The 25633-nt window shown below is 40.0% G+C and overlaps 2 protein-coding genes and 1 long non-coding RNA gene across 7 annotated transcripts in view; 2 read left to right on the plus strand and 1 right to left on the minus strand.

Moving 5' to 3' along the window:
* Positions 1–1236: 1236 nt before the first annotated feature.
* On the plus strand, positions 1237–6393 carry LOC112415796 (uncharacterized). The gene is made up of 3 exons (XR_003006378.1): positions 1237–1978; positions 2513–2606; positions 5768–6393. It is a non-coding gene; the product is annotated as an uncharacterized LOC112415796 (long non-coding RNA).
* A 48-nt stretch (positions 6394–6441) lies between these two features.
* Positions 6442–21939, minus strand: IKZF5 (IKAROS family zinc finger 5). 2 transcript variants are annotated; one of them, XM_024768960.1, is made up of 5 exons: positions 21834–21939; positions 20168–20316; positions 13304–13476; positions 11117–11299; positions 8105–10525 (listed from the first exon to the last, which is right to left on the minus strand). In XM_024768960.1, exons 3-5 carry the CDS (start codon positions 13434–13436, stop codon positions 9582–9584), a joined length of 1260 nt encoding a protein of 419 aa, XP_024624728.1. In that variant the 5' UTR covers positions 13437–13476; positions 20168–20316; positions 21834–21939; the 3' UTR covers positions 8105–9581. The 2 variants fall into 2 exon arrangements, with proteins under 2 accessions (XP_024624729.1, XP_024624728.1); XM_024768961.1 differs by lacking the exons at positions 20168–20316; positions 21834–21939 and adding an exon at positions 12338–12434 and having other exon boundaries at positions 6442–10525; positions 13304–13431.
* A 140-nt stretch (positions 21940–22079) lies between these two features.
* ACADSB (acyl-CoA dehydrogenase short/branched chain) overlaps positions 22080–25633 on the plus strand; it is a 35925-nt gene continuing 32371 nt past the window's right edge. For all 4 annotated transcript variants that reach the window (XM_024768962.1, XM_024768965.1, XM_024768963.1 and 1 more), the window contains exon 1: positions 22080–22205. In XM_024768962.1, the coding sequence (XP_024624730.1) occupies positions 22164–22205 (42 nt within the window). In that variant the 5' untranslated portion in view covers positions 22080–22163. The remainder of the gene's footprint in view (positions 22206–25633) is intronic.

The raw sequence follows: 25633 nt of genomic DNA on the forward strand, positions 1-25633 counted from the left end.
TTACCACTACCCCTACTATACTGCTATCACCACTACTGCTATGACCACTACTGTTACTATTACCACTACCCCTACTATTACCACTACTAATGCTACTACTAGTACTACTATTAGCAGGAACAGCTGTCGAGCCGATACTATGTCCTGGGCAAATTCTGGACACTTTATACGTATACTCTGATTCAGTCCTCACAGCAACCCTTTGAGGGCAGATACAATTATCCCCCTTTCATGATGGGACAACTGAGGCCCAGGTAAGTAAAGTAACATATGCAGATAGTAAATGGCAGAGCCAAGATTTGGACCCATTGCAGTCTCACTCATTCCAGAACCTGGGCTCTTTTGTGAGAAAGATCACGTTGAGGTGAAGGTTTAATTCAGTGACTTCACTGGCTTACGTTTCTTCAGTGCTACTCCTTGTATCTGAGTAAAATTTAAACTCCTTACCATAACCTGCACACTCTAACCCTGATTTTTTTTTTTTAACGTTCTATTCTTTTACTAAAAATATGTCCATTCAAGGAAGATGTTTTGTTTTTCTAGTTGGGTGACTCATAGAGGGAAAAGTTTAGGTCAGCAAAAATAGAGAGTGGAACGCTGGGGGGAAAAGAATCTTGTGTTTTAAGATGAGACTATTCTGGAAAACTTAAATTAGAGCTTTACTTTGACATGTAACTCTCTCATGATTGCATTAAAAGTTTTCACTTCGTATAATTAAAAATCTCATCAGACGAAAATCTGCCTGTCATGTACATGATGTTTGAGTGACAGACTTCATAATTTATATTCTCAGAGACATGACATTCAGTACTTTCTTTTTTCCTTTTTTTGGAATTTTAAATCTGATCCCTAAATTTGTTTGCTTTTAATTTTTATTGGAGTAGAGTTGCTTTACAATGTTGTGTTAGTTTCAGGTGACAGCAAAGTGAGTCAGTTATACCTGACTCACTTAATAATATATATTATCCACTCTTTTTTAGATTCTTTTCCGATCTGGGCCATTACAGAGTACTGAGCAGAGTTCCCTGTGCTCTACAGGAGGTCCCTGTTAGTTACCTATTTTATATATGGTAGTGTGTATGTGTCGATTTTCTGTCCCCGGAACACGAGAAGCTTGTTCTTGTCTTGGGGCCATAGTGCTTGCCGTCCCCTCTTCCCTTCCCACGTATGTAAGCTTCCCTGGCTTCCCTGACCATCCTACCCGGCGGGAAGGGTGTTAAGTAGGCTAGCCAGTCACTCTCTTATGATCATTTTGTTCATTATCTTCACTCACTTATCCACTTGTCACTGTCTGAAACTATTATTTTTTGCTTATTTATTTATTCTCTCTCTCCATTATGTTATCAGGCTTAGAGAGGGTAGGGATCTTGCTACACCCCCAGCTTAGCACATAGTTTCACATACATAGTTGTACAACATTTTTCATATATGAAGATGCTCAATAAATATTTGTTAAATGAATAAATGAATTCTACTGCAACCCTCGATGACCTCTTGTCCTGTGGGGAACTTGGCAAATTCACATCCAGTAAATGAGCAGAAGCCAGAAAATAAAGACTAAGCCTCCTTCTTTAGGGAATATAAAGTTCTAGGAGCCTAAAGTTCAGCAGTTAATGAGGGAAAAGAGAGAATGTCTTTTAAAACCTTATTGATAGGAGTCTTAGGAAATTAACATTTTTTACATGAGGGGATTTGGGGGACTTATGACTTATTTTGAGCTTCTACATTTTAATTTTGCAAGTAGAAGGTAGCTCCCAAATCACTTTGCTTTTCCCCTTTTGTTCAGGAGTTTGGATATACCACTTTCATTCCTCTAGAATTCAGCTTAGTACCCATAAACACAAGTTCTTTAAAAACAGGTGTTTGATATAAGGATTTATTTTGTCCTACCTTCTCTTATAGACTGAAATTGACTGATTTACTGCTTACTGCTTTGGAAAATCCAATAAAATACGTGGAGGAGAATGTGGAACAAAAGGTAAGTCTTCCAGTTTAGATTTAGTATAAATGAGAAGGAACTTTTTGTAGGAAGATCTTTTTGACCTGAGTGTAAAATATGAATGACACATGGAGACACTTTGTCCCTGCCTTGGCATTTTACCAGCATTCAGCTCCTGACACCTGGATGCAGTGGTACTCTGGAGGGAGCTCGCACTGCCTGGTCAAAGACGACTGTTTAAACTTCAGAAACGTTGGAGCCTGTTGACATGTTGGTAGCTCGAAGTGGGCATGGATGGGAATATTTACATTGTAGAAATAGACAAAATGCTATGGATAGGTTTGTGTTTTTCTCTTTGAGAGCCCATCCTTAGACATTTACCAGCATACTGCCTACGTGGAACCCAGTTTACAACTGGATGTATTTCGTTTAGACCCTCTCCTAGGGAAGAATAACTGGAACAGAAGAGTCATGTTTCCTTTTCTGTATCTCTTCACCTATGCATCCCCTACACTTCAGTTATTTCTTTTGTAAAACAAGATAACTGTTCCAATAACAATGTCTCTTACCTAGGAAACAGACAGAATTATTTGTTCAACTAACATTCTTCATCAAGCTGATCAGACCCTCCGAAGAATTGTCTCTCAGACAATGAAGGAAGCGAAAGGTGTGTTGAGTGGTTAAGATTCTATTTAGTTGAGACTATTCTTTCCTGCTACTCTTGTTCCGTGGATGTGGGTAGTTTATTTGCTTTCATTCATAAAGTTTACATCATGTTTTCAGTTTAAATATGCAACTTGGTTATATTAAGCTAAAACTTCTACCTCTGGAACCAGGCATTCATCCATCCAATAGGTTTTTATTGAGTGGCTACTCTGTACTAGGCTTTATTTTGGATACTGGGGAGTTGAGAGGGAGCAGAACATCATAGTGAGGAGACAAGACAAAAAATAAATACGTGAATATATGCCGGTGCTCTGAAGAAAAGTAAAGTAGGGTAAGGCAAGGTAGTGATGGGAGGATTTATTTTTAAAAGGGTAATCAGGAAGGCTTCTCAGAGGAAATGGCATTGAAGCAAAGATGTGAATGAAAGGAAAGAGCAAGCCATGCTGATGCCTGCAGGATCATTTTAGGCCGTGGACACATCAAGTGCAAAAGTCCACAGGTAAAGTTGGTATGTTCTAGAACAGAAAAAAAGCCATTGAGTCTGGGGTGAAGGGATGGGGAGAGGTAGTCAGGGACCAGGTGTAAAGTCAGCATGGAGTTTGAACAGGCTTAGTGCATTGTCAGTCTGAACTTAGATGAAATATGTGACAATTATAGTTTTATAAAATAATTCCTTTCTGTTTTTTCTTCTTTTTTTTTTTTTTTTTGCGGTACGCGGGCCCCTCACTGCTGCGGTCTCTCCTGTTGCGGAGCACAGGCTCCGCGGCATGTGGGATCTTCCCGGACTGGGGCACGAACCCGTGTCCCCTGCATCGGCAGGCGGACTCTCAACCACTGCGCCACCAGGGAAGCCCTCCTTCAGGTTTTAAATATTGAACTCTTTGCTATATTTAAAATTTGATTTAAAAAATAACAGCAGCTTAACATTTCTTGAACTCCTTTTATATGCTAAGTGCCTTATAAATACTGTTTCTAGTCTTTAGAATCCTGTCAAGTAAGTGTAACTTTACAAATGGGGAAATGGAAGGTCTGAGAGGATGAGTAACTTGCCCAAGGCTGAACTTAACACCTGCTAAATACTGTACCTGGGCAACCTGTTGCTGAGCTAAGTCTGGTTCTCGTTGGTGCTTTCGGTCATGTTCCCCCACGTCACCAACATTTATTATTAATACCTTTGCAAAAACTTAGAACATTGGAAAAATAAACAATATACTAACCATATTGTTTTTCAGACTTTTTTTGAACCATGATCCATAAGCAGGTTTTAATACTGTAACCTAGTGTGTAGCCCAGTACACAGACACTCTCCTGCATAGAAACAAGTTTCACAAAACCTTCACATGTTTAATGAACTGTGTTCTATTTGATTCCATCTTAGTATGCGTTGCAATCCAAAGTTTGAAAAAGAGAGCTGGAACAAAAATGGCATCGGATCAGAATGAAAACAAAAATAGTTGTAGTTCTTTCAACTATTTGCCTGTCCATAAAATGAAGGGAAGGGGGAATAGGGTTATGCCCAAATTACTCTTGACTCTTTTCCTACCCATAATTTTTTGTGTGTGTGTGAAGGAGGTGGTACTAGCTTCTAGAACTGTGCTTAAATAAAATTTAAAAATTCAGTTCTCCTGGGCTTCCCTGGTGGTGCAGTGGTTGAGAGTCCGCCTGCCGATGCAGGGGACATAGGTTCATGCCCCGGTCCGGTAAGATCCCACATGCCGCGGAGCAGCTGGGCCCATGGGAGAGGCCTCAACAGTGAGAGGCCCGCGTATCACAAAAAAAAAAAAAAAAAAAAACGGAAAAAAAATTCAGTTCTCCTTCCATCAAGGAAGTGAAGGGACAACCCACAGAATTGGAGAAAATATTTGCAAATCACATCTCATAAGGGACTTATATCCGAAATACATAAAGGACTCTCACAACACAGTAATAAAAATAACCCCATTTTTTAAATGGGCAAAGAATCTGAAATTTCTTCAGGGAAGATATACAAATGACCAGTAACCACATGAAAACATCATCAGTCATCAGGGAAATGCTAATCAAAACCACAGTGAGACACCACTACACACCCACTAGGACAGCTAGCATCCAAAAGTCCAAGAGGTAGGATGCGGAGAACTCAGAACCCACCTACGCCATTGCTGGGAATGTAAAGTGCTGCAGCCGCTTTGGAAAACAGCCTAGCGGATCCTCAGACAATTAAATGCAATTACCACGGGACCTAGAAATGAAAACGTATGTTCCTATAAAAATTTGCACACAAGTGCTTATAGCAGCATTATTCCTAATAGCCAAAAGGTAGAAGCAACCCAAATGTCCATCGGCTGACAAACAAAATGTGGTCTATCCATACAATGGATTATTCAGCCACAAAAAGGAATGAAGTACTACAACATGGATGAACCTTAAAAACATTATGCAAAGTACAAGAAGCCAGTCACAAAAGGCCACACATTATGAGTCCAGTCATGTGAAATGTCCACAATGGGGAAATCTAGAGACCCCAAGTAAATTAACAGTTGCTTAGGGATTGAGGGCAGAGAGAGGGGGAATGGAGTTAAGAGGGTGACACCTAAGAGTACAGATGATAACATGTTCAAAGATTAACTGTGGTGATAGTTGCTTATATCTGTGAATATACTAAAACCACTAAATTGTAGTTTAAATGGGTAAACTGTATGTTATGTGACTTATATCTCTGTAAAGCTGTTCAACAAAAAAATCATTTCTCAGTCACACTACCCACATGGCTAGTGGCTGCTGGACAGAATAGGGCAGATATAGAGTACTTCCATCATTGTAGAAAATTATATTGGACAACTGTTCTAGGTATTGTCTATCAGAGCTTCAAAGCCAAATTGTCATTTTCTAGCTCTGCTTTTTTACCTTCCTACCTGTTAATTCAATAAGACTAAGTCAAGTTATTTTGTCAAAAGTCCCTTTCAGGTTTGTCTTTTCTGCTCGTGCCATGTCATAGCAAGTTATTTAAATGATCTGCCTGTATCACATTAATGTGACCTTTGTCTATATATTACACCAACTCAATTATGATTTATAGAAGAATCTGAATGGTTTGTCTGAAGTAATCAAATTAATTTCCTGCTGTCATCAGTCCAGCTTGATTTAATTTACACAAATAATTTGGGAATATCTTTATTTTAGGTGAACAGGTGTTTCCGTACAACTTGAAACTTCTAGCCGAAGAACTTAACAAGCTCAAAGCAGAGTTTTTGGAAGACCTAAGACAAGGAAACAAAAAATACCTGTGCTTTCAACAAACCATGGACTTATCAGATGTTATTTCTTTTTTTCATTATGAGAAAGATAACATTGTACGGAAGTATTTTTCAAAGCAGCATTAAAACTTGATTTCCAATCAAAGCCATTTTGGTTACGATTTTGCAAACTAATTTAAACAATTCTGTATTACTGGGTGTTTTCTAGGCCAATGATGTGAATTGCCAAAGAGGGGGGAAAAATCAGTCCATTCTAAAAGATCCATTTGTCATAACAGAAACTACTTCAGTCAGTCACTTGTCAGATGTGACATGGATAATTATGCATCAGGAAGCATGAAGCCTTCCTCATTTATGTGCCAAAACAGTTGGGGGGGCAGGGGTCACACCTTAAATAAAGAGAAGAAATTAGGAAGGAGACAAGATGCTCATTATTGAACTGTTTTTGCTTTTAACTCATGCAACATCTTCTCATGGGTAAGGCACTCTACAAATCCAAACCAAGGTAGCCATAAAATCAAAAAAAATTAACATTTTACACACTGGAAAATTATTTAAAAAACTAATTGGATCCTAGTTTTCAAAAAAGAAAAATCGAGGTCATTAGAAAGTGTTATTTTTTATTCATATATTACAAAAGCAAAGCTTCATTCACAATATGAACTACATACTAGATAGTTATTTCAGCATTAAACTGCTTTCTGGAATCCCTAAACAATAGTGTGTTTTGCAACCATACTCAAGTTTTATGTTTTACATACAAAATACGTTCTTGACATCAAAGTACATATTAACAAAACCAAGTTCTAGAAACCATATACCCTCTAAGACTACTTAATGAAAAGTCCTTAGCAGGGAATTTTAAAAAAAATAATACATCCATTTGATAAATATTTTTGTAGAACTTAAATGAGGTTTATCTCTGAACATCTTTTAGTAATATTCCCTTTGTCAAACAGTTCTGCAGATGAATGGCAAACACTTATTTCTAAAATGAAATAGCACTGGAAAATATCCAGTGAAATTTTTTCAAAGTAAAAGTCTAACCTTTACTTGAATTTCAAGAAGTTGTAGCTACATACTATATTCATAAAATCTGAAATAAAATTACTCCCTGTTAATCTCTTCACAGTTTCTTAAAAAAATATTAGTGGAGATAAAGTATCTACCAACTTTAAAAATCTAAACTTATGTTCACTGAACAAAAATAAATTTAGTTTCAGAACATTGCCTGTTAACAGCAAAGTATTATAAATAGTGCATGTTAAACTTTTCTGAACTCATTTCTATAAAATATTTGATTAAAAATAAAATGGGAGAAACATATTCAATACTTAATAGAAGATACTAACATCTTTTCAATACAGAATTTAACTCACAAAAAATTTAAATAAAATCCTAAATATTTTTTAAAATACAATACTAAAAAAGTTTCTAAGGTAGATCTGCTTCAAAAACTTTAGTGCATTTAGAATTAACTACAGCTTTCAAGCATCGATACCTTTGGAATACAACTGTGCTCTTTAAGTCCTAGGAATTTTAAAATTATACATTCTAGTTTGCAATTGTGAAAAAAAATCTGTTTGAAAATGTACTTTCAAAACATCTCTCTTTAGTTGTCAGAAAAAAAATGTATTTGTCACTATTTGGCCCAGAATATACAGTTAATAGACTGGTTTTAACATGAGAGTTCTTTTTTGTTTAATGAAAACTTTCATTTTCTATTTTGTGGTATTGCTTTTATATGAAGAATAAAATAGAAGAAAAAAATAACCACAAAAGCTTCCAAATGACAGCAACTTGTTTCTGACAATATATACATATGAGGGCCAAGTTACACATTGGGAAATGGCTGCACTAAAAGTGATCTGAGCAGCGAGCGCTCCAAGCAACAGAGCAGAACAGGCTGCAGACTTTAGATTCACAAGCCTCAGATCGACGATTTGTTTGCAGAAACTCCTTGATGCTGCTTTTTCAACAATGCGATGGAGATTCGTTTAGATTGGATATTAAACCACAGAACTCATTTTAATGGCTTTCTAGCATTTGGAAGGGAGGGCAGAAGATGCATTAACTTGGCACTGGGGGGTTTTTGTGGACTTATACCATCAACATTACCCTTTCACTTACTATTAAGTGTAGAAGTCCTTCTTAGTTATAATGCTTAATAGTTAGAATACTTGCTTAAGAAGCCAATTAGTAACTTTCAAGATTTGAACCAAATTAAAAATAAAAATTTTGCAAAGTACACAGAAACCAACAGTTAGTAACAATATTTTTTATTGTTTGACCAAGCTGTCCTCAGAGTACGCTAGTTATTACACAAAAACAGCCTCCTAATCAAAATTAATTACTGTGGATTTATATAGCAAGTTTTATTTTTGTAAACAAATTATCATGTTTAAATTCATTTTTATATCTATTTCCATACTTTTTTTTATCCTCTTCTACTAATGATGATTCAATTCACAGTTTTATATAGTTTTCTTGCTGTACATTAAAGACTGGTAAAACTGCAAATAAGCATTACAACTTGAATTCACAGAAAATATCTTAAACGGCCAATTCTGAAGAGGAGTCCAGAATTCATTTTGGACATATGTTCTCATTTTTGTAAATATCACTTCACCATCACACTTTCCCATGTGTTTCTATACCTACCTTTTCTTGAAAATTATGGGGCAATATATGGATAGAAGGCAGGAAAAGGAAACTTCAGATTTTGGCGGGAAGGACCGCATTTCCTAGGAATAAGACGGATGACTTCCACTGTACCTCTTTGGTCATCAAAGGAATAGAAGGAATAACAGATTCTCAGTATCGTTATCAACCTCCCGTGTAACATCAGAATGAAGATTTAAATGAACAGTTCAGATTAAAAGGAAAAAAGGCATCTTCATAGATAATCCTCTGATATTTCTAGCGTTCTCATGTATTTACCTGTAGTTTTTAAAATAAATTACAAGTATAATAAAAAGAATCCAATGGAAAATTGCTGTGTGTTTAAACTACAAGTTGAATAGGCAGGTATTTTAAATATTAAACTCCATTTTCAATTTAAAGTCTTAAGTTTCATTTCTTTTCAGAACTTTTACCTATTTTTATAACTTTAATTTTAAAAGAATTAAGTGTTTTATATTTTCCCTTATGGAAAAAAGAAAGATTTACTACACTGAAATTGCTTTACTATTATCAGTTGAAATTAAACTACTGATTCAACTAAGCTATGTTTACTAAATAGTTTTTAATTAATGGCAATTTTAAAGGCAATTCCTCCACTAAACGTTGAAATAAATTGTGACAGATTTTGTAAGAGAAAGTAATTTACCATTTTGAAATTATGGCAGAAATAACATCTAGCTGCAGTGTAGATGTTGAAATCAAGGGTATCTATCAGCCTTGAAGTTTTTATGGACCATAAATATGAGAAATTTAAATGACCGCTTGTAAGATTATCATTGCACTCCAATTCTCAAATGTCTAAATGAAAGGAAAAAACAGACACCAACGTGTCCAACTGTTCTAATACATAAATGACCCTGATGAGGTTTTTACGGAAGAAAAAAAAAAGAAAAAACTTTTGTTTCCGCTGTCAAACTTATACTCTGTATGTATAAGACTTTAAATTAGCAACACCTTAATAGGGACGACACCCCCCCACCCCTCCCCTGCAGAAAACAACAGTAAACTACAAAACACAAAAAGGCAAACCAAGTAAAGCATAACGTGATTGTTTCCCATCAGTGTTGGTTATGTTGCCCTCTTGCAAAATGACAGGCAAAATCATACTTGTTTTTACATTTGCATCCACATATGTTACACTGAAAAGGATTTTCATACCCATGACATCCCATATGAATAGTGTAAAGGATATTGTCGGCAAAGTACATGTCACAGTGCTGGCAGTGGTGTAGAAGCTGAGGGTCCTGGACCGGCAGGGTCGGAGCTGGAGTGCTTGGCTGACTGTTTCCCATGCTGGGAGTACTCGTGTGAGCACTTGGTTCACTGCTCGGACCTGCCACCGGACTATAGTTCCTCTGACTATGTGATGGCCGAGCTTCAGGGCTAGTGGGAGAGGAGCTCTGAGGAATACTGGCTGACACGGCAGAAACTACTGCTTGAGCAGAGGGCTGCTGCATCATGAAAGGCTTCTCATCAGGGCAGGGAACTACATCAGGGGATGCAGGGTTTTGGTTTTCAGGTGGCAAACTGGACAACTGTCCTGCTAGAGTTGACAGCTGGTTTAAAGGGTTGTCAACCATGAGTTCTTGGGGGTCCCTTGGCAGGCCACCAGCTGGTGTGGGTTTTGCCATACTTTCATAGGAGTCAGTCTGGATATTCGGGATTTCATGGGTAAAGTCATTAAGGTAGTCTGGCTTCTGAACCACCATGGAAGGTGGGCTTAAGTTGATTAGTGCTCGTCTGCTATAGCCCAGATTGCTTGTTTTCTTCTGTAAAACCCCCCACATCTTCTTGCTGCTTAAGGAAGACCTAGTACCTTTAATTGGTACCATTTTATGCTTGCGCCTTCGATGATGGGACAGGTTACTTCGATCACTGCAGCGGAAGGAACACAATTCACATTTATATGGTTTTTCTCCTGTATGGGAACGCATATGGGCTTCCAGATGACGCTCATAAGCAGATGCAAATGGACATAAGTGACATCTATGAGGTTTCTCACCTGTTTAAAAAGAAAAATGGGGGAGAAACTGCACGAGTAGCTCATTTATGAAAAGTTTCATATTTTGTCCATTCATTAGATTTAGAAATTGATCAAAAAATAAAATGCTTTTCAGAATGACACATTTGCAAAAAATTATTAAAATTTATTAATAAACCTTTATACTATACGGACTAGTGGAATGAATCCCTTTCACAGAAGGGATGGCTAAGGTGACATCTGAGGGTTAGCAGTGTAGCCTGCAACCGTACAGAAACCTTTTCCCTGGTCTGCAAAGGAAACGTACTTAGTAAGGATAAAGATAAAAACATTTTATCACTTCATGCTGTCTTCAGCATTAACCTGCCCAACCTGAGAAGCAGACAGATGCTGAGATTATTTAGATTCAGAAGGAAGATGGCTAAGGAAGGGGAAGCTGTACAAGGGGCCTCACTTCCTTGGATGCTGCATGCTATTGCTGTGCAAAAATGGAGTCACTTCTCCATTTATTCAAACCTTACATCCACCTTCATTTTCAAACTATCACAACTATTTATATGATAGATCAACCTGCCCGTAAAGAAATGCCCTCTCCAGCCACTTCTCCGTTACCTGTGTGGATTCTAATGTGTTCAATGAGCCGTGCGGTGCCTTTGCTGGCATAGTTGCAGTACCGACACTTGAGCTTCCCATCAAAGGTCCTTTCAAACCCGTCTACTAACATTCCTGAGTTTTCATCCAGGGAAACTTCAACAGATGGGTGATCAAGTCCATTTTGATCACCATCTGTTCCAGCTATAAACAAATATAGCAAAAGAAATTATGCATCTCAGAATCAACTCAATTTAGCAATTTAGTGTGGAGTGGTAGAAAATCTTTCATAAATTGACAGTTTGCTTAGCACAAAAGTTAAATTCACAAAAATCAGTCTTTCTGAACTGAGGTTAACTTTATACAAAAGCAGTATTCTATTGGGGGATTTCAAATTACTAACACATAAATTATATCAGTCCTCAACATACTTTTGAGTAAGGTAACAAGGTATGGTATTTATCTGACAGATAAGGAGACAGAGGGGGGTAAACAGTGATGGCAGTTACACATGTTTAAGATTCTAGCCACTTCTACAAATACAATGGGCAGTCATGATCATCTCCCCAAATCCTAATCTATTTAATCTAAAACAATTAATGTTGAGTTTTGCAGTTCCACTCAGCTTACACATATGTTCTAGATTCTGGGTTGCATTTAGGATCTTAAAATTCTAATTAAGCACATATAGGGAAATATTGTATCTGATACCTCTGAATGTTATGATATGTAAGAATTTCAGAGTTAAGAGATGTTTGGCTGTTTGCTTTTAACCTAGTCAAACTACTTCTTTGTATAGATAAAGAAACTGAAGGGGCAAGTGCTCATAATCTGGAAAACCAACACACGGGGGACCACAACCCTGCTCTCTTGGATCTCAGTCCAAGAATTGTACACTAAAGTATTAAGAGGGAAATGTTTGTTCCTACAGCTTCACGGGAAAAGCATTTCTACTCCATCTGCAGGAGGTAGCAGTGCAGGTGCAGACAATTCAAGCCCTTTGCTCTGTTTCCTCTATCCTTCACTAGGAGAAGAGAAGTGACTTTGCTAGTTGGTGCAAGTCCAACATCCAACAGGTCCGTTGCATTGGAGGGACAGCAAGGCTCAGTGTCCCCCCTTCTCCCATTGCTTTCCCAAGCCAGTAACTCCTGAAACAGAATATGTATACGAAATCACTTGGGGATCGTATTAAAATACAGCTTCTGATTCAGGAGATTTGGGGTGGCACTTGACGTTTTGTACCTCTCACAAGCTCCCAGGTGATGCCCGGTCTCTGCTGTTGCTGGTCCCTGGATTACAAGGCCCTAGACCACCTAGGTCAAGGGTTAGCAAATTTTTCCTATAAAGGTCAGATAGCAAATACTTTAGGCTTTGTGGGCCACATGATCTCTATCACAGCTACTCAACTCTGCTGTTCTAACTCAAAAACAGCTATAGAAAACAGGTAAACAAGCAAGCATGGCAATGTTTCAATAAGACTTTATTTATGGATGCTAAAGTTGGAATTTCATATAATTTTCACATCATGACATTATTTTTCTTTTGTTTCCCCCACACCCCAACCATTTAAAAATGTAGAAACCACTCTTAGCTTGCAGGTCGTGTAAAAACAGCAGTCCAGATGGGGCCCACTGCCTGTAGTTTGCTACCTCCTGAGCTAAGTTCACAAATAGATTCCAGTCTTCGTGTAGTAAGCAAACCAGACAGTCTATCTGTAGGTCAGGTAGAATAGGCTCAAGTAGCTCACTGCTTTCTCTACTCTGATTTCTCCTCCTAGGTGGGTATACACGGTTGGCCTTCTCTTCATTTTAAGAGAAGAAACAGAAACCCCTATTTTGTCTCAGGTCTAACCCAGATTTCCTAATGGCCAAACCCCTTGTGTAATGAAGCTGGACCCCCTTTTGGTTCCTTGTGTCTGCTGTTAGTTAACAGAACCAGGAGAATGGGAAGGGAATTTAGAACCCCTAACCTTCCCACAAGACCATAATGCATCTCTGGGCCACAGTAAGCCCTGCTGGAGCTTTACTTTCCCTCAGCAAAAACTTGACATGTTTCAAGAAGGGGAAAAAAACTGCCCCTATCTTTCTAGGAAAAACGGAATGATTCACATTAGTGAACAGTAGTGGGCTTCATACTATGGGTAATGACACACAAACACTAATATATTTATAAAAAGTGAATTATTTAATAGTATTAAGATAAGTCTACCTCCCTGAAGAGCCTCTGCTTCTTTGTCCCCACTAACTGATCCAGAAATCATGTTGACATGATGGGTCTGCTGAGTCAGGTATTCCTGGAAATCTTTCACAAAGTCCAAAGGCTCTGGTTTCTTTTCACCCATCTTTGCTTTTGATTTTTTTTTAGTTTACAGTTCGTTATACCTACGGGGGAAAAAAATGAAATAATTTTACGTTATTTAGGGAGATATAGTACATATTAAAACAACAACAGTGACAAAGATGATTATGTGCCAGGCACTACAAAACCACAGAGAACACAGTCCCCGCCTTTAAGTATCTTATAATCTTCCTGATGAACTAAAGAAACACAAAATGGTGAACAATTAATATATTTAATATTTAAATAAACTGGGATTCAAACTTAGTTTTTAGAGGATAGAAAGAAATTACAAAGAGCAGAAAAAAGAAAAATTCAGAAGAAATAAAAAGGAGTATCAGCAGGGATTATCAATGAATGAGACAGCAGAGAAACCAAGTGGCTCAATCGGGGCTGTGGCAGAGCATTTGTGGATGATGGATATGGAGCATACCTGCGTGTCCAATCTGGTCGCTACCAGCCACATGTAGCTACTGAGGGCTTAAATGTCGCTAATACAAATGACTTGAGTTTCTTATTTTATTAATTTAAAAGTGAAATAGCCACACGTGGCTAGTGACTATCATATCGGACAGCAAAGGCTCTTAAAACATAGGGTTCACATGAATGAGTACTCTAGAAGTAGGTGATCTACAACAGGGGGTGGCAAACTTTCTGTAAAAGACCACACAGTAAATATTTTAGCCTTTGCAGGTCATGCGGTCTCAGCTGCAACCACTCAACTGTCATTATAGTTAAAAGCAGCCATAGACAATATGTAAAGGAATAAGTGTGACCGTGTTCCAATAAAGCTTTACAAAAACAGGAACAGAGCCAGGTTTGGCCTATGGGCTACAGTTTCCTGACCCCTGCCCTAGAAATCCAAATCACTACCTCTGCCACCACCCATCATCCTACTCATTCTGACAATAAGGAAAAAAAAAAAATTAAACAAAAATATCCCTGATGCTGATGTACAGAGAATAAGCCTCATGTCAGATTTTGCAGTCATAAACTAAACTGGTCCTCACATAGGTTTATAGCCCAAATTCGCAAATCAAATAACCAAAAAGTTTTCTAGTAAGAACAAGCTGAGGAAGTCTAGCACCTAGGAGACAACAGGTCTTTTTCTTCCAATAAAAATATATTTATGTAAATGTATATGGTCTTCTTAAATATGCCATATGCTAAAAATTTCTTTCCCTAAACCCAACTATTTAACGAGTAATTTACTGTCTAAAAAAGTTCTCATCTTTTTTTTTTTTTTTTTTTAGAAGCCCAAGTTCTCATCTTTAATAGCCAGTAGCAGGCATTTAAAGCTAAAGATTAGTCACTTCTCTGTATATATGCTTAACCTTTTCTCAAGGCATAACATACACACAGAAAAGCACATCAATCCTAAAGGTAGAGCTCGGTGAATCATCACAAAATGAACACATCCCTAAAATCAGCACCAATGTCAAGAAACAGAAGGCTACCAGCATCCCAGGAGCCCCCCTGTGCACCCTTCCGGTACTAATCCGCCCCCCGTGCACCAGCAAGGGCTCCACAACCCTGACTTCTGAAATTGCTGGGCCACCAGGTATGCATATATTCAGCTTTAGATAATGCCAAATAGTTTTTCAAAGTGACTGTACCAATTTACACTCCCACCAGTGGGGGACAAGAGTTTTGTTGCTACACGTCCTCACCAACACTCAGGTATTTTTTTGCCTTTTTCATTTTAGCCACTCTGGTGGGTGTACAGTGGTATCGCACTGGTTTTAATTTGTATGGCTTGACAATTAATTAAGCTGTGTACTTCAATTACCCACTTAGATAACCTCTATTTCATACCCAGTGAAGTATCTGTTCACGTTCATTTTTCTATTAGGTTGTCCATCTTTTTCTAAGTAATATGTAAGAGTTCATCAAATATTCTGGATATGGGTTCTTTATTAGATATGTATATGTTAAGTACTTCTCCCACTCTGTGGTTGCCTCCTTTTCATTTTAATGGTAATTTTTGATGAACAGACGTTCTTAATATAGTCCAATTTACCCATTTCCCCACCACCACCCTTTACAGTTAGTTGTTGGTGTCCTTGCCTATATTTTACATGCAGACGTTCTCCTGTATTTTCTTCTAAAAATTTTATTATTTTTTTTTACCTTTCATATTTTTATCTGGAATTGGGCTTTGTGTATGGTGAAGTAAGAATCAAAATATATTTTTTCCCCAATGAGATATCCAACTGTCCTAACAACATGCATTTAATAGACCAGCCTTTCTCCACTAGACTCTTTTATCACCTTTCTAATCAGGTGATTATATATGTGATTCTACTTCTGGATTCTCTGTTCTGTTCCACTGGTCTATTTTTGTCTATCCTCACACTAACACCACACAGTCTTAATAATAAAAACCTTAATATCTCAGTAATTTAAGTCCACCAGTTGTTTTTCTTCTTCAAGAATATTTGGACTACTCTGAGTCCTTTTCAGCCTAAGTTTTTTAGTGGCAAGAAATGTGGGGTTGTGGAAATGAGATAAAAGCACATTTTCTAATTAACAAAATCTTGAGCAACATTTTAAGAACTAAGACTTCTATTTTAATTGACTTAACTAGAAATCTACTGGAAACAGACTACCTTGACTGTGTTGCTACTATAGATCATTGAACTGTATAACAATTAGTTCCTTATTAGGAACTAATAAGGAACACAGGACTAGTTTTGGTTTCCCTTGTTTACTGGCCCCAGACTGATATATTTTACTTTTGTATTTCTTGTCTTCCTCTCTTCTTATATTTAATTTGTTCTTTACTCTGAACACATTTAGCCAAATAAGAACCTGCAGGTGACCAAATTCTCACTTTTCTTGATGCAACACGTATGAATAGTTCCTTTCCTCCCTTCTTAGAAGATGCCTAGGGGTTTATTATTATTACTATCTCTTTTCACTGTTTTCTAGAAAGTTGAAGCTACTGAAAATCTGTCCTCTGCATCAACAGAATAGTATGTTATTAGGTCAAACTTACTAGCTTAAAGACTCTGAACAGGGTCTTCTCTAGCCTTAGTTTCCTACTTCGTAAAATGAGATAATAATACCAATTTGCAGCGCTGTTTTAAGTTTTACAGATACGTGTAAAGTATCTCGCAAGATGTGTAGTTTATGGCATGTTCTCAGACGACAGTAGCTATTTCTGCAGCCAAAAATGGTTATACCTTGGATTAAGAAATTCCTCACTGTCCCAGATTCCAAGTGTCTTATGTTACCATTGTATATATCTCTTTTTCAGTTACAATGAAACAAACATGGTATGGTCCACCTTAGTCTCAATTATTCACATATGGCAATTTGCAATTTCCCAAACTCTTCTGATTTTACTCTTTTAGGCCACCTCTTTAAATCACTTGCTTTAGTCTGGCTCTGCTTTCTCAATCTTAAGGATTACTACTGGTTTCTGAACAAGTTTGTTTCAGTTGCTTCTTTTCCCATCTTACCTTGTTGACTTGAACTGCTCCTCTGTTTCCTAATCACTGATTAGTACTCGTTTTATGACTATACTTGATTCTGCTGATTATCTGTCCTTTAAAATTTGCCCTCTGGTTAGGGGGAAAAAAAGTGGGCCAGTCGGCTCCAATGAAAAAGATTACCAAGAATAAGGTTTGTGCCCCGGTCCGGGAAGATCCCACATGCCGCGTAGCGGCTGGGCCCATGAGCCATGGCCGCTGAGCCTGCGCGTCCGGAGCCTGTGCTCCGCAACGGGAGAGGCCACAACACAGAGAGGCCCATGTACCGCAAAAACACAAAAACAAAACAAAAAAAACTTGAGATAGGATCAACAAAACTGAAAAAGAAAACCCACACCTCAAAACATACAGGAATGGGGAGCAACGTAAAAGTATACATAAAAAGGTAAGAAATATAGCAGATAAAGATGAAGAATGAGTTCCGAAAAGACAGAGAAAATAAAGAAGAGAAATGCTTTTTAAAAAAATGGTCAGGAAATTTCCAGAATTAAAGATTCCTTTCAATTCAATCTGAAAGGGTTCATAGAGTGCAAAATAGATTATATAACAATAAATAACACTTAGACACATTATTGTGAAATTTTAAAATCTCAAGGTCAAAGAGAATAACATGAAACTTTCTAGTGAGGAAGAGCAGCCCACCCACATAAGAAAAACAATCGGATATTGAGTATCAAAGGCAACACTGGGTGCAAGGAAACAACAGAGCAATTTACTCCAACTTAGAATGTTTTCACTTTCTCAAGCTGCTAAAGGCTAACTTCCAAAAATCTACATCACAATGGAGAAAATTTAGATGCATTCCCTTTAGAATCAAGAAGGCAAGCATGCTTGCATCACTACAGCTATTCAACACAGTACTGCAGCAGGTAAAGACCCCACAATATAAAAAGGAAAAAAGTAATAAAAGGTGTAAGGACAGGGAGATACCTCTCCCTCCGCCCCCCCAAAAAAGAAAAGAATAAGATGTGGGAAGTTGTTTTTTAAATTGTAAAAGCTGTAAGGCCCTACAGATTGTCTGTGTTCTAATTATAAAACCTATAATTTAGAAAGAAATCCTGGTATTTCATTGCAACTTTGCATCACCTCTTGCCAATCAGTTCACATGAAAACTGATGTTGCCACTGGAAAATATCTGAACATACTTTGATAGGCTTCAATAAGCAAGATCAATCTTACCAAATCCTGATTAGAAAGCATAACACTGCTAAGGTACGTGTGATAATGCAGAAAAAAAGGGCACAGGACTGCCATTAAGAAGAAAATGATATTTTTATACATGCATCTCAAGTTTTAAAAACTCAAATAAGCCTAATCACAGAGAACGACTGGCATATTTTGACAGTCTTGGCTATTATCACATTGTCACATTATAAGTTTCACTGTGTTCCCCGCCAAAAATTGCATGCCGATTTTCAATCAAAATGCATGATGGACTTAAAAAAAACAACAATAAAGCATGCCAATGAAAAAAGGGAAGATACATTGTAAACTTGAGAGAAACTCTATTCTTAAGAATTTTAAATATACTGATATGGTTTATAGTTGTAGACATTCTGCAATGATTTAAAATTTGTCTTTCCATCCCTAAGCATTTTTGTGCCCACTTGACCTACAACACCTCCCCGCCATGCAGCATTACAGGCGCTTGCAGTGCTCAAGTCTGCAGAAGAGATGAGTATGCATGAAAGATGCCTAAATCCGGATGGACTCTATGGTTCAAACCCCAGCTTTCTCCATCTCAAGTCAGTATTTCTAAGCACAATAAATAGAAAAAGAATAATTCTGAAACTACAGAAGACTTCTTGATATCAAAAAAAAGTTTTGTATCCAAACCATCTTCCTGTCTTTAATAAAGTAATCATCAGTCTTAGGACCAAATGTTTAATCTAAGAACTCCATAAATTAACTGGTATCTAGAGATGCATCTAAGACAGTGATAAATTTTAAAACCTTTGTGAATGTAACATAAAAATCTACGTTAGGAATCAGCAAACTATAATGCTCTCATTCCCATACTTTATGATTATCATTTCTTATGATACAGCAAAATTTCTGAGTCTTCCCTGTGATCCCTCTGATTAAAGTTAAGTTGGTATGGTATTCCATGGGGTATAGATACATGTCTATAAAGAAACTGGCTAGAATGCACCTAAATTATTTTTATGCCAATAGCTCTCCCAAACTATCCATTCAAAACTCACAAATAAGGTTCTTAGAAAACAACCAGAGACTACCCATGCTAGTGAAGAAAGAAGCATTTGAGAAATAAGCTTTGATATCCCCAAAGAACAAAGAATACAAAAACGTCTTTATCTTTAAGCAGGTAACAAACTATTCTTGACCTTCGTTGGGTTCTGATATTCAAGTCCTCTGATCTTCAGTTTCATAAAAGGCAAGTTGTCCATCAATACACACACAACCAACCCCTCCTAAGCAGGAGCAAACAATGTAAAACAGAGGCATCATGATGCAAATTAGAAGACAACCACAACTATGAAGTAGAGGTGATATAAGAACCAGAAAGGGCTTTTTAACCTACCCTCCTCCCAAACTCTAGATTTTGAGAACAACATGATTAGGCAATAGTAGGATCTATTTTATTCATCTACCATTTCTGGTAGGGTTATTAAACATAAGGTAACTAACAACTAACTTCCTTATACAGTAACTTAATTTGGGGTTTAGGCAGGCCTATACACATTAAGTGACTGCAGTTCTATTGAATGTGTTTACTTTTTTTTTTTTTTTTGCAGTACGCGAGACTCTCAGTGTTGTAGCCTCTCCCGTTGCGGAGCACAGGCTCCGGACGCGCAGGCTCAGTGGCCATGGCTCACGGGCCCAGCCGCTCCACCGCATGTGGGATCTTCCCGGACCGGGGCACGAACCCATGTCCCCTGCATCGGCAGGCAGACTCTCAACCATGCGCCACCAGGGAAGCCCCTGAATGTGTTTACTTTTATAGCTTAATAATTATGGTCACTGAAAGATTTACTCTGCCATAGAATACGTATCAATGGAGAAGTCTAACAAATGAGGTTTCGTTTGTACAGAGAATAACATGGACTTCAAAAAGAATTAGAACACATTTCCTCTGATTACATAACCATCAAAAAAACAATTCTCTGAAGGCAAAAAGGGACATTATGAGGTGCTGAGAAATCAGAAAACATAATATAAAAGCAAAACTTAAATAAATACAAGCTGGGAAAAATAAAAAAGAGGAGTTACACAATCTAACCTTTTCACCCCAAATCAGTTCCTCCTTTTTCTTGCCACTCCAACATGGATGAAATGTAGAGTAATCGAAATTTACTCTGGAGATACACCAAAGGACTCCAAAAGGCCATGGAGGGAATTTCAACTAAAATTGAAAAGCCATACAGAGGTCTGCAAAGAAAAATACACCACAAATCAAAACCTTTGTGACAAAAAATTAGGATCTACGGGTTTAATAAGCTAACAAAATAACTTGTGCCAATTTTACCACTACCAGAAAAGAAAACTAAGCTAACAGACAAACAACAAAGCAGCAGGTTCACTTCAGCAAAAGCTCCAAGTAATCACCAAAGAGTAACATGCGTCAGTGCGACTATCGTGTTTTTTTTTCCACTGGTGGATTTCATTTTTTGGCAAAAATGTTACTGTCTTTCCAAATTAAGTTATTAACTTCATTTGTTCGTAGTACACTTCTAAGAGGCTCAGGGGCTCAGGCTTAGTACTGCTGAACAGTTACAATTGCATAAAAACAAGGTACTAGCCTAGCCCCACAGGGAAACATTTGTGAGAAAAGAAAACCCACCAGGCACGCCCAATAACAGCACATCTGATTCCCATCTTTATTATCCTCTCTATCGCAACTCAAAACACTTAGGGTTTTCTTGGGAAACACTTGGGACCCCTGGGGGCAAAAAACACAAAATGTCTCAATTTGCTGCAACAAACTCCCAAACTTGTATTAACCTGTAGCTGTGCTGAATGCACGACATAAATCAAAATTAAACGGGATTTTAGGGACTAAAATTGTGAGTCCAGACGTTTAAAAAGTTGTTCTAAGGAAGTTGTGTTTCTTCCAAACTGAAGTTCTGTAGAGCTCACAATTTAAAACGGCTTTACTTCTCCCACTTGTCACTCCTCTTCGGGCCTAAACAGCACACTAAGGGGACACTAAATGGGCCACGTGGTTAGTGGCAGCTGGAACCGGTTTAACTTCTATTTAGATTCAATTTACCCAGCACTTACTAGATGCATGGCTTGACTACTCGCACGCCGGACAGTTTATTAAAAGACAAATCCTGCACGAACTTCAACAGTTCTTCGCTGAAAAATCCTCCCCAAACCTCACATCTCCCCAAAATTAAAGTGCACAAGCAGTAGAAACGGATCTAGGAAGGACCACCGTCAGATAAAAGACGGAGGCTCTAAAAAGTCCTCCCAACGAGCAGCCCAGAACTGGCGTCGGGGCGGCATCCTCACCAGGATTGGGAACACCTAGGAGACCCGCACCTCGGCTGATCCCCTGGCCCCGGGACCCGGTGAAGACGCAAACCTCGGGGCGCCCCACCACCACCACCACCACGACCACCTGTCAGAACGAGACAGCTCCCTACCCAGGAGCCGCCAAGCCCCTGCCAGACGGCGACGCCACCGCAGGGACCGCTCGCTTCCTCGGGGCTCCCGCGGCCAGACACCGCACCCTCCGCGCTCGGGCCAGGAAGGTCCTGGATCGTGACCCCAGCCGAACAACCGACCACGCCCGCCCCTTCCCTGAGGCTGAGTTCAGGGCGGAGTCAGCCCCTCGCGAACACCCTGCTCTCTCCTCCCGCCGCTCCTTCTTAACCGCTCTCCTCTTTAACCGCTCTCCTCAGCCGTGTCACCGCCGTCCGAGCCGGTAACCAGCTACTTACCTCCTGACAGCCGCACCGAGTAACCCCTACCGCCTTGTTCAACGCCGCTGCTGTCGCCGTCGCCCCCGCCGTCTTCGTCACCGCCGCCATGTTTGTTGTGTCTCCTGTTCCCTTACCGCCCCACGGCCTTTCCTAACTCTCGCGTGAGCAGGGCGAAAGCGGAGAGGGAGCTGTTTGTCTATCTCGGCTTTCCGTAAGGGGTAGGGGGCGGGACAAGGGAGTTTGTGGGCGGGGCTCTGACTCCACCCGCTCCCAGGCATTGGTGTGCGGCCCGGAGGCCCGCCGGAGCCGCTTCCCGGGATCCTTGACGGCGCTTGTCCTGGGGCGCAGATGGAGGGAGCCGCGGTTCGGCTGCTGCGCGGCGGCGCGCTGGTAAGTGCGCTCGCAGCGGGCGTCTTGGGGGCCCCGAATGACCTTGGCCCCGGCAGCGGGGTCTTCCCCTGACGGGACTGGGGCGCCCGGTCCACGTCCCGGGCCCGCGCTTCCCTCCCTCCGCCGGGTCTCTCTCAGACCCCTCACCGCGGGCCGGCCACGACCCCGACCTCTCTCCAGGCCTCTAGCCGAGCCGGCCTCAGTTTCTGTAAGGAGGGCTGGGAGTGGCAGCTGATGAGAAGGGGGCTAGGGGCTGGTCTAGAAGCTTCTTTGACGGAGCAATCACCTTGTATGGAGTCGGAGAGACACAGCTGCAAGATATCTTTTGCAGGCCATTGGGTCCTGAAAGCTACCGAGTCTTGAATCTTTCGAGGCATTTTGTAGAGATGTCATTTCTCTGATGTCGCTTTTCCCCAATGATTACATTTCCTATTTGTCTTGATTTCTTTTTTCCTAAGTGCTAGACCAGGGTTTCTCAACTTTGGTACTGTTGACATTTGAGGCCAAATAATTCTCAATTGTGGGAGGCTGTCCTGTGCACTGTAGGATGTTTAGCACCCCGGAGTTGTGACAACCAAAGGCAAAATTGCCCCTGATTGAGTACCAGCTGGTGTAGACCTGTACTATTGTGTGCTCCAGAAGGGTGGGAAGAAGGGACCATTCTCCTTACAACCTGGTAAAAAACTCTCAACCTATTTGCTGTACCCAGTTTGTTGACTATACGAATCGATCTTCAAGATTCCAACAGGAGCGGTTGAGATTCTGAGGTGCTGTTTGCCAAAGAGTTTTACAAGCTAAATGGTCAGTAGCTTGCAGAAGGAACTCAAAAGCACAGCTACCACTTAGACCCATTTCAAAAGTTCACCTGTGGTGTAATGAGGCCCTCAGCTAGGGTGATACCACTGACGGTTAGCGAGGAAGATACATCAATAGACTTGAGAAGAGCTGATAATTATCTTGAGATGGAGGAATTAGATGGACTCCACATTTTCTAAATGGAGTGGCTTAGTGGTGGGCAAAGATTGGGATGTCTGGAGAAAACGTAGTTTAGGGGGAACAGAAGGAAAATTAATTAATTCTCTTTTAGACTTTAAAAAGTGTCAGTAAAATGTACCCCTGGAGAGTTTTGGAAGCTGGACAGGAGGAGGATCTGGAGACCAGCAGAAAAATAAGAGCTAGAGAAGTAGGAGAGAGGCAAAGCCACAGATGAGGGATGGGGCGTCTGAGGGAATGGAAGCACAGGAGGGTACAAGTCAGCCTTTGGAGTACATAACAGACCATTCTGGGTAAATGGTGAAGAAAGGCAAAGCAAAAGGAGAATAAATGTAGGATATCAGAGGAGGCTTTGTGACAAACATGCTTTATTCAGAATTGGAGCAAAAGAAGTAGAGGGATATTTCAGTCCTTTCTTAAGAGCAAGAGTACAAGCAGAGTTTGTGCCATGTAAAGGAAACAACCCAAGGAAAGCAGAGGCAAGTGTTTTTTGAGAAGTTCAAAGTACAGCCCCCTAACCCAGGGTCAATTTATGGAGATACGGATTCACGATTGAGGCAGCACATGAACTTGCTCCATTGAACCGTGAAGAACTGCTTGAGGTTCTGGTGCTCCCTTGACTCAGTTTGGTGTTCACCTGGGGGCACTGGAGTATGCCACACCTGGTCTGGAGCTCAGGTGTCCTTACTTCTATCTTAACTGTTCTTTCTGCTACCAGCCTGGTTTCCCTGAAAAGGAGGGTGGGTCAAAGAAATTCCCAGTACCTGGTAAGGTATTGGACCCAAGTTAATTGCACAATTAAAAAAAAAAGTTCATTAATAATCCCACCTTTTAAGATTCCTCTGGAAATAAAGGGAAGTTAGTCTCTGGTTTCGTTTTTGTACACTGGTAGTTTGGGAAAGAGAACTTGCTGACTTGGCTAAGGTCACACGGAAGGCAAACAGGTCTCCTTTATGCTGGTTCCTGGCACTGTACCCTGTCTTGGTTTATTTAGCCCACTCCCGAGGCAGTCTACTCTTCTTCTAGAAGGTGGTGATACTGTTAGGAACTACTAGGGGCTGGAATGAGGAGCCTGAGACTGATGGAAGGGAAAGGTTACCTGTTCAGTAGTTTTCGAGAACACCTGAGAACAGAAGCTACTGTTTCGGGAGGAAGCAAGCAGGGATTAGAGGGATTCTGGTGCCAAAGTTTTGGCTTGGGCATATGAAAACAGAAACGATCACACTCTTTTTTTTGGTTGGGGGGCGGGTGGGCTGTGTTGGGTCTTCATTGCTGCACACGGGCTTTCTCTAGTTGCAGCAAGCGGGGGCTACTTTTGGTTGTGGTGCATGATCTCATTGCGGTGACTTCTCTTTTGCGGAGGTCGGGATCTAGGCACGCGGGCTTCAGTAGTTGTGGCTCGCGGGCTCTAGAGCGCAGGCTCAGTAGTTGTGGTGCACAGACTTAGTTGCTCCGCGTCATGGTATCTTCCTGGACCAGGGCTTGAACCCGTGTCCCCTGCTTTGGCAGGCGGATTCTTAACCACTTGCACCACCAGGGAAGTTCCAGGATCAACTTTTAAAATCTAAAGTCAGGTATGCAGTACTTAAGTCAGATCTTAAAATGGACATCCTAGGTTTAGTCAGAATTCAGTAAAGTGTTGCTTAGTAGAAGACTGGAAGTCCTTGAACTATTAGGGCATAGAGAAATAAGTATTGTGTAATTTACTGAACAAAAGAACATATAAACCCTGAAGGATAAAACAGCATTAATAAGCATAGGGGAGGAAAACTGTTCCCCTTTTCCCTTCTAGGTTCTTTAGCTGGTCTGATAATTAAATTGGCATGACAGATTAACAGGAGAAAAACAAATTTTGTACTTAAAGGAGCCCATAAAAAATATAAGACTCAAAGAAGTGACCAAAACCTGCAGCTTTTATGCTCTTTAGACAAAGAAACATTTCTTTTGGTACATTTGTGAAGAATTGACAAGAAAAAGAGGTTTGGGCTTGGGGTAGCTAATTAGCGAGGAAGTAACAAGCTTTGTTCATACAGCCTCCTCTGCCCTCAGTTCCCTGTCCTGCTGATGAGGATGCCCTCTACCCTCCTGGTGCAGGGAGAGTACCTTTCACAGGAGAGATTATTTCCTGTTTTCAGGGGGGACAGAGGAGGTCAGTATCCTTCTTGCACTGCTATTTCTTAAGTATCTTTAATTCAAAATGATCAGTGTGGGGACTTTCCTGATGGCGCCGTGTTTTAAGAATCCGCCTGCCAATGCAGGGGACTCGGGTTCGAGCCCTGGTCCAGGAAGATCCCACGTGCCACGGAGCAGCTAAGCTGTGCGCCACAACTACTGAGCCTGCGCTCTGGAGCCTACACACCACAGCTACCAAAGCCTGCGTGCCTAGAGCCTGTGCTCTGCAACAAGAGAAGCCACCACAATGAGAAGCCCTCACA

This window comes from Neophocaena asiaeorientalis, unplaced genomic scaffold (genome assembly GCF_003031525.2).
Source record: "Neophocaena asiaeorientalis asiaeorientalis breed wild unplaced genomic scaffold, Neophocaena_asiaeorientalis_V1.1 scaffold1577, whole genome shotgun sequence".
NCBI classification, from domain to species: Eukaryota; Metazoa; Chordata; class Mammalia; order Artiodactyla; family Phocoenidae; genus Neophocaena; species Neophocaena asiaeorientalis.

Coding starts and splice junctions, on each gene's coding strand:
- IKZF5 (XM_024768960.1), bottom strand. CDS start 13,436: ATGGGTGAAAAGAAACCAGAGCCTTTGGACTTTGTGAAAGATTTCCAG. Junction 11,300..13,303: donor AGCAGAGGCTCTTCAGGGAG/GTAGACTTATCT, acceptor ATTTGTTTATAG/CTGGAACAGATGGTGATCAA. Junction 10,526..11,116: donor ACACATTAGAATCCACACAG/GTAACGGAGAAG, acceptor CTTTTTAAACAG/GTGAGAAACCTCATAGATGT.